This window comes from Amblyomma americanum, chromosome 1 (assembly GCF_052857255.1).
Source record: "Amblyomma americanum isolate KBUSLIRL-KWMA chromosome 1, ASM5285725v1, whole genome shotgun sequence".
Classification (NCBI taxonomy): Eukaryota; Metazoa; Arthropoda; class Arachnida; order Ixodida; family Ixodidae; genus Amblyomma; species Amblyomma americanum.
This window is the reverse complement of record NC_135497.1, coordinates 256,228,348-256,237,064: the sequence shown is the minus strand read 5'-3', so window position 1 is coordinate 256,237,064 and position 8,717 is coordinate 256,228,348. Positions and strand designations below refer to the sequence as shown.

Here is an 8,717-nt window from a genome sequence, read left to right as displayed (position 1 = left end):
CAAAGGAGCTGACAGCCCTGCCAAAAGAAGCGTTTTCCAACTGTTTCCAAGATCTCAAGAAGCGTTGGAAGCAGACTGCAAGGGAGATTATGTCGAAAAGGTGCTGCACAAATGATTTCAATGTTAAACGCATTTTTTTTAATACACTCAGTCTCGGAACTTTACAGACAAAGGTTGTAGTTCGCAGAATCGGGACGATCGCTCGGGGGCCCTGGGTAGTGTCATGGACTAGAAGACGACAAAGTGGGCAGTGGCGCGGCACGGAGCGCTCGCGCTAGGCCCACCATCATTAAATCATTCCATCGCCATCTTTCATGTAGTCCTCTTTTTATTGGCTTGTTGTCACGTAACAAAATGCTCACTGCTGGCAGAGACTTTAGACATCAAGTTGTATATCGGTTGTACATGGGTTGCATACAGAGTTGTAATGTTGGCCTGCATTAACATATACACACAAAGTGCATCACAGAGCAGCCACCTTGGTTTATTACTGGACAGAGTTTTCCCTAGTGTTTGCACGTCAGCTTACTTCTGGCATTACCCTCATGGCCACACGTGGATAGCATTAGCTCCTGCTGTATGCGACAAATGAAACATCAAATAAGATGCATAGCAAGTAGGTTTTTCAAAAGCCGGCAGGAAGCATGTGTACTGCAATGTGCCCTTTGATGACCTCAACCATCCTCTGTCTGAACTGGTGTGAGCACATTTATTATGACCAGCAGTTAGCAGCTGGCTTTGGTTTGTGCAGGATGCAAGATCGTGCTTTCCAACACCATGTGCGCATCTTTGCAATGGCTTCATGTTGAGCAAGATTCGAAACCTGAAGTAACATGGTGATGTTCAACTTTTTCTTGCACCTCTACTGTTAAGAATTTGCATGTTTTGTTGCCTAAAAATTGTTTCAACTACACATTAGCCCAGTGACCTCAACCGAGTTTCGCCTCCAGAGCAAAAAAAAATGAAGGGCATGAGCAATCTCACAATGATATTCAATACCTTTTGTTGATGTAAGTCACCGCTTGTACATAGATAACAAATTGTAAGGAAACATAAAAAAGTCACTAATAACAGTCCTCTTGTTGAAACATTGGCAAGCACCGTGAGGTTTTCCCTCCCGTGTTCACTTTGTGATTATCAAGAACCATCTGACCAACCTCTCTCTACCAAGTTCTGAGCATGGGTGCTCAAAGGTCGAAGCAGTATTACAAGGCTGCCTCACCTTAACCAGAGCTTCACATTTCGCGGCACCAACTTTGCGGAACTAGCACAGCCACACTGGACAGACCTGGAGAAACGCTCGGCGCAAAATTTGGCTTCTAGCCAGAACCGAGTCTAACGGCAGCAAAGGACGTCGGTGAAATCAATATGCGTTCAGAACACAAATCTCAATGGTGCATTTCTGAAAGTACAAAAGCATGCGGAGGCTAATTTCAAGCACATTTGTGACGAAACGCCTCATAGGTTTGAAGAAATGGCTAAAAAAGTGAACTAACCGAACTTGGTAGAGCACCGGACGCGAAATTCGTAGATCGTGGGTTTGAATCCCGCCGGCGCCATGTGGCTGTTTTTTTTCTTCTGATTTCTTATGATTACCTTACAGCGATGGAATACATTATTAATCTCTCATTGACCAGCACCACAAATTCATTTTTAAAACAAATAGAAACACTCCCCTATGCGCATTGGTTTCAGTGGTTGTTGCTTCCGTCATATGTCTGTCCTGTAATCGGATATTTCGAATAAAAAGTTGGCATCAGAAGACCAGCACTGCTGCTAAGAAACATTGCTAAACAAATGTTAACATGTAGCACAGCTATACCCACACCAATTTCAAAGAATAGCGTTTTCGGGAGAAGTAAAACAAACCTTCCCTAACTAGACCATCGCCTGGTCTACAGCTCCACGGACAAACGCATCTCCTGGGCGTGGCCATCTTAAAAACTAACGCTTGATCAAAAAAAAATAAAATCCGCCGAATTTAGTCATGTGCAACTTTGCCGAAACGCACTAAAAGCAGTCATTCATCTTGTGTAGTGTGCTATAAGAAGTTAACAATAAAACAAATGTAAAAAATTTGAAAGTAAATAATTATGTCGCGCAAGATAAATCAACACTTGTCTCACAGTTAATGAGGTAGCGGCAAAGCGGCAGTAGCAGTGACAACAGCAGCATGGTGGCCTGCATTGACAGAAACTTCGCTCAGGATTAATATTACAGATATAGAGCCGGCACTCTCAACATTCAGACACGCTTCAAACCTCGGCAGTGGATCATGGCTCGAGTCTTCGAAGGGAACACGAAAGTAACGAGCAGCGTGGGCCCGATGCGCTCCACACAGCAAGAACGAAAGATGGCCCATCGCTTGGTACATCGGCGTTGCTCATGGCTCAACACGTCTGCTGACGAGACTGTAGATAACCCAACCTTTCTGAAGGTACCCGCTGGGCTGGAAGGGGATCGTGCTTCTTTTTCACATGTCTGCGATTTTCTTTCTTGGTGACACTTAGCGGACGCGCGAGTGCTGCCATGGGTTTGAGCAAGTCTTGAAAAGCTGCATTTCAAAATTCGCAGACAGAAAGCTGACGATGAGCACAACGAAACCATTTGCTATCGTGGCTACTCGCTGGAGGTAAGCTTGAATTTTACGCTGCTGACTGAACTGTTCAAATCTATTTTTTCGTCTAACTTTCCTGCATGTTAAAGGCAAAAATCTAGAGGCTAGAGAGAGAACGAGTTATACCTCAGCGACGATTCAGCGTATCTAGTCAATAAACCGGAAATTTAGCAAAGGCCCACTGCGGGAGAAAAACGTTTCTATCCAATGAACCTAACATTTCTAATGCTGTCATTATATGGCAGTTCCATCGACTTTGTATTTCCCACATACCACGGCATCATGAGAAGTGGCTCACTCACTCAGACTCTTGTCCACTTACAATCGCTCACCCTCAGCCTGACTACGCCCACAGCAGGACAAATGCTTCTCCCATATCTCTCAAATTAACCCTGTCCTGTGCCAACTGTGGCCACGGTTCCTATCCATGCAAACTTCTTAATCTCATTCGCCCACCTAACTTTCTGCCACCCCCTGCTGTGCTTGCCTTCAATTGGTTTGTTCATATGGGAGGTTGTGGCCAAATACTGCACCAGGGTGGCGAAATCCTATTCTGGTGACGGAGTGCGTTGTCGGTTCTGGTCACCGAGGTCAGGCCGCACCCCACGACTGATAATGCAATTCCATCGACACGCGGAATTTTTTTTAAAAAACCGATGGAGAATTGCGCGGCACAGGGATATGAACCCCGGTCCTTTCACTCACTCAGCTCACTTGCTTTCACCCCTACCTGCCTTAACATCTACTTACGTACTCATGTTCACATCTGCTCTCAGACATTTACGTTCGTTCGCTGTTTCGTTGTTTGCTGACAATGGAAGAGATGAGATTACTGCCACGGCCGACGACACACGTGGCTCGCCTAGCATCATTAAGCTTGGCACCAGCGTAAGTGGAAGACAAGACACAGAAGAGGCACGCAGGACAATCACTGACCCGTGTGCCTCTTCTGTGTCTTTTTACTTAAGCTGGTCGCAAGCTTAATAATGAATCACCAACTCGCTCAACTTTCTGCATTACTTGAAGTCCCTTAGCGTAGCCTGGGTTGCACAGATGTGGTGGTGAGCCACCCAGGGCTGTCAGGTTCCTTGTCCTATTTTCACAGTTTTGACACTCGAATGAAGTGGTCACTTGTCATGCATCTTCCATGGCCCGAACCAATGTTATGCATGACTACTCCCACGTTTGCTGCTAAGACGGTGAGTGCCTTGCCTGCTTACAGCAGCTGAGATGCTTAGCTGCGCTGGTTTGGACTGTGTGGTTTAACAGCTCAAAGCGACTCGAGCTATGAGAGACGTCATAGTGGAGGGCTGTGGATAATTTCGACCACCTGGGGCTCTTTAACGGGCTCCGACATCGCACAGTACACGAGTGTAGCATTTTGTGTTGAAATGCTACCGCCACTGCCGGGATCGAACCCACATCTTTTGGGTTAGCAGCAGAGCACCATAACCACTGAGTCATCGCGGCGGTGAAACCGAAACAGGTGAGAGTAGAAATTCAATGTTGTTTTAGTTTGGTTTTATAGGTTTAACATCCCAAAGCTAATCAGGCCATGAGGGTCGCTGTGGTAGAGGGCACCGAATAATTTCAACCACCTGGAGTTCGTTGACGTGCAGAGACATTGCACAGTACATGGACCTCTAGCATTTTACCACCATCGAAATGTGATCACCGCAGCAGGGATTGAACCCATGTCAGAAGAAAATCAATTATATATTATATAGCAGTCATAGGCAAACACCACATGGTGATCCATATACACTAATGTTTGGTGCATCATTCGAAAGAAGGAAACACACAGCTGCAGTTGCGAGCCGAATAAGCTTTGCATTATTGCATTTGTGTTTAGTAGAGCCACAAAAGAGTGAGTAGGTGAGAGATGTATGGGTAGTTTCTTCAGAATCCACATCAAAGGGGCCGAAGACTAACCAAAACGTGTCTTGAGGTTGTGGTGGAAATGATGTGTTGCCTCATGTAGTAGAATTGAGCTTTGCAATATGAAACAAAGATTTATAATTTTAATTTTTGTTGAAAATTGCATAAAACAAACAAATGCCACTTGCAGCGAGACCTTGCCGCTATATCAGTGTATCCCACGATGTGACCACATCTCAGTAAAATATTATATTTGTTGAGCGTAGAATTTGTTTGCTCTCTCGGAAGTGTTCGTCATATTTTATTTTAGTTTATGCTCTCTCGAATGCGTCCTTCGATGGACCCTCCCTTCGCACTGCCAATGAGGTGCTTCAAGCTTTTGTCACCAGATGCCCCTAAAGTGTTCTGCATTTGTTGGTTGAAGCAGTAACAAAAGTTTCGTCAACAAGGCGCACATCACTGCGCCATAACAGCTTTTGGTACGGAAACTGAAATGGATGCTGTTCTATAGAAGAAAATAGTAAAATTACTGTCTGGCAGTTGTGATCTTCACTCACTGATCATGGTTTCCAGCTTCTTCAGGATACATAAACACTGGCTTTCGGTGATCAAAAAGCTTACAATCTTCTACAGTGTTTCTGACAAAAGTGTTGTGAAATTGAGTACCTTAGAAACACAATTTCCATTGCGATGAGAAAAATTGCATGTTTAAAGTTCAGTTGTTGGCGTGCTTACAGATTGAGAGACAGGTAGAGTGCTGGGAAGCATGCAGGTTCTGGATGCTTTACAATATCATACTGAGGACAACTCTGTAATGCATACGACTCATGCGTCACATACTCTGTGTATTTGACAAGGTCTAGATCACATGAACTGTCAAGAGAAGCAGCTGTGGGCATGCTGCGCCGATGGTTTTTATGCTGTAGATCATCAGGTGTCCCAAGTCAAGCAGCCAACAGGAGAGGTGTCCTACCAAGGAGAGGGTGATTGCAGCTCTTGCAAAACTCCTGAGAATGGTGTTGAAGAGCCCCAGAACTCTCCATCAACACCAGCCAGCAACCCTCTTGATGGTGCCCCATCAGAACCATTGGCTACCAACGAACCCAACAGACATTCCAAAGTAATGCAGGGGGCCCTTTCAACCTTACCACACTAAGCTGCCTACACCCTGAGTCAGGAAATTATTTGCAGAAATTCTGTCCAGGATGGTATAAAGGGCCCTCCTGGCTTCGGTGCAGCACTAGAAAGAAAAAGATATGGCACGTTGCTTTTCCTATGCAGCTTTCCCAGCACAAAAAGACTGATTTATATTTTGTACCCGCAGGTTGCAGAACATGCAAGGAAGTATCAGAGCCATTTAACCGTTTTGACCCTGGTGCCCTCGCGTGACAGCAAATATTTTTTCATGTCCTATATTCACGAGTCACCGAGAATAAACTTGCAACAGGTACCGAAAAAGCCACCTTGTTTATATGCGGTCCACATTTCATGCTGTTGTACTTTTTGCGGGGCTTTAAATTGACAACAAAGATGGGGCACGATATAAATCAACAATTTTGTGAGGTGCAAATGTTCCAATATTGTTTATTCTCTAAATAATAGCTTCACTATGCTAAGACTTTTGTACCTTTTCTTCACCCTTACTGACACAGTAACTGTACCATAGTCTTCTGCCTGACAATAACAACAGTATAGAGGGCCATTGTTTACCGAACCAGAGAACAGGCCAGTCAGACAGAAGCTGACAATATTCAACTCCTTGTGCAACAGGGAATAGAGACATTGCAGAAACTTGCAGATATGCTGAACAGGATGGAGTCGATAGAGCAGAAAATGAGCAGTCACAGTTCAAGACAATACGATATCTTAGAAACGGTACAAGAGCAAGCTGTAACAGTTGCCAGCATAGAAGAATCGATGAATTTTTATCAGGGCAGTACGATGACATTATGGAACTGCGGAAAATGAAAAAAAACATTGCAGAGCTTTGTAAACACATGTGCTAACTTCACGAACAACTGGATAAAAATGGCCATGAGACGAAACAACTAAAGATAGCTGTAAATGATGTTGAACAGTATTTATGGCACAAGAACATTGAAATACACGGCATCTCTTTCAGAGAAAATGAAGATATCTTCACTGTTTTGGCATTCCTTTCATAAAAGATTGGTTTGCCCACACCATATTCCGAGAGTGTCGATGCTGCTCACAGGCTACAAGCTAAAGAAGAAAAAATTCCAGTATTGGTCCGCTTCAATGATCGAAATGTTCGCAATTCATGGGCCGCGAAGAGAGACGAATTAAAATCGAAAGACATCTACATCATCGACAACATGACTCGTCATGTTCGGCAGTTGTGGTGGGCTGCAAAATCAAAAGCGAGTGAAAGATTTCAAATTCACGTGGACAAGAAACGGCAAGGTCTTCATGAGGGAGACAAAGTCATTCGAATTCATTCATTGATGACTTAGAGGAAGTGTAATGGGTGCACAAATTTTACAGACCTATACGGATGGCACGTGTATGCGAAGCAGTTTGCGTTCAAAGAAGGGTATAAGAAATGCGTCGATTTACTTCATGTCAATATAAGAAGTATTCGTAAGCATTGGAATGAATTTCTTTTACATTTATCCGAGAAGCCTGAGCAAACAGATGTAATAGCGTTGACAGAAATGAATGCGGATGAACCCACATGTGAAACTTGAGTTGTCAGCTTATCAGTCATATTACTTTTGCCGTGAAACAGGTCGAGGAGGCGGCATTCTGCTCTACATTAGAAACGAATGGAATACTGAACGCATCGTCATACCTACACAACACATGGAAACACTGATTGTAAATATAACGTCTGATGAACACACTTTTGTCATCTGTGCAGTTTACCATCTGCCTAGCGGGCCGATAGGTGAGTTCTTGTTCGAGTTTGAAAATCTGGGAAAACTTGACCATAGGGAAAATTTAGTACTAGCAGGCGATTTCAACATGTGCATTCATGTGCATTAGGAATCCTCACAAGTGCGTTGAACTTAATGGCGAATTAAGGCTTCATGGACTGCGATGTGACAATTGTTGTTGCATCCCAGTTTCTTATACCCACTCTGTCGAATATCTGGGTCTGCGCATAGATGAGTTCTTTACCTGGGATGAACATGTCATATACATTTGTAAAAGGTTAAGGCAAGTTGAGGCATATATATACAAATTACGAGGAGCAACTGTCAAAACGTGTTACAGTGTGTTTGTCTGTAGGCGGAAGCATCCTATGATCCGCTATAACAATCTACGGCAGCTGCTCTGTTACTCGGCAAACAAAAGTTAATGAACTGCTGCGTAAGATTTTCAGAAATAGTGTGTACGTGACACAACTCAATAATAGACAATATGAAGATATGATGAATAATTTAAGCCTATTGAATTTAAGACAGATATTAGTACGTAATTCTAACAACAAATTATTATGACATAAGTTTCCAAAGAACCTGTGAGCAAAGAACACTAAGGCCAAAGGAAAGACTTATGGTGCCACGAGTTTATACTAATTATGGGAAAAGAACTCGTAGGTATTATTTACCACAGTTTAACAGCTTACCTGACGAGCTCCTGTGTATCAGCGACAGAAAAAAATCAAGATTCCCGTTAAGAAACTGGGTACTTTCATAATGGAATTTTTCCTTTTATTTTTTTTTCTCTTTCACTCCTGCTTGCCATAATCGTGTTTCTCAAAGCGTTGCCAATCTTTTTATGTTGCTCTTTTGTACTTATTTTATTCGTTTATTTCATTTTTCTTATCAGTCTCATGAGCATGACTGCGTCTTCAGTTACTTAGAAAATGAAAAGTGCACTTATAGAATTTGTTGCATTTAAGGGGCAGTGTATCGTTGTTTTCTGCTTTCTGGCTCTATTATTCAGCAGAACTGCATGTGAAAATTGTCACTACTTTCGTGATGGTTTATTCCTGTACTTCTGCATTTTGTTACGTCTTTGAACTCTGCACAAGAGTGTGGCATCACGTTTTTGAGGATATACTTGCTCGTTTATTTTTTTAATAGTGTTGATTTATGAGTCAACTTAGTATATTTGTGAGCGTTTCGTTGTCCGGCGTATGGTGTGCACTGCTTCTGCTGGCCCACCCACAAGCACCAAGGTGTTTAGGTGCGGCAGAAAAATCTATATGTAATATTGCGGACAATAAAGCTTCTATTCTATTCAAGTCTATTCC

At 43.2% G+C, this 8,717-nt stretch overlaps 1 protein-coding gene across 2 annotated transcripts; it reads left to right on the top strand.

Annotated features, from left to right (window-relative positions):
* The first annotated feature begins 2,135 nt into the window (after positions 1-2,135).
* Positions 2,136-8,717, top strand: LOC144114975 (uncharacterized). Of its 2 annotated transcripts, none has more exons than XM_077649056.1 (3): positions 2,136-2,437; positions 2,511-2,632; positions 5,820-8,702. In XM_077649056.1, exons 1-3 carry the CDS (start codon positions 2,276-2,278, stop codon positions 5,854-5,856), a joined length of 321 nt encoding a protein of 106 aa, XP_077505182.1. In that variant the 5' UTR covers positions 2,136-2,275; the 3' UTR covers positions 5,857-8,702. The 2 variants fall into 2 exon arrangements, 1 of the variants encoding a protein (XP_077505182.1); XR_013311177.1 differs by having other exon boundaries at positions 2,162-2,437; positions 2,575-2,632; positions 5,820-8,717.

Coding starts and splice junctions, on each gene's coding strand:
- LOC144114975 (XM_077649056.1), top strand. CDS start 2,276: ATGGCTCGAGTCTTCGAAGGGAACACGAAAGTAACGAGCAGCGTGGGC. Junction 2,438..2,510: donor ATAACCCAACCTTTCTGAAG/GTACCCGCTGGG, acceptor GGTGACACTTAG/CGGACGCGCGAGTGCTGCCA. Junction 2,633..5,819: donor ATCGTGGCTACTCGCTGGAG/GTAAGCTTGAAT, acceptor TTGTACCCGCAG/GTTGCAGAACATGCAAGGAA.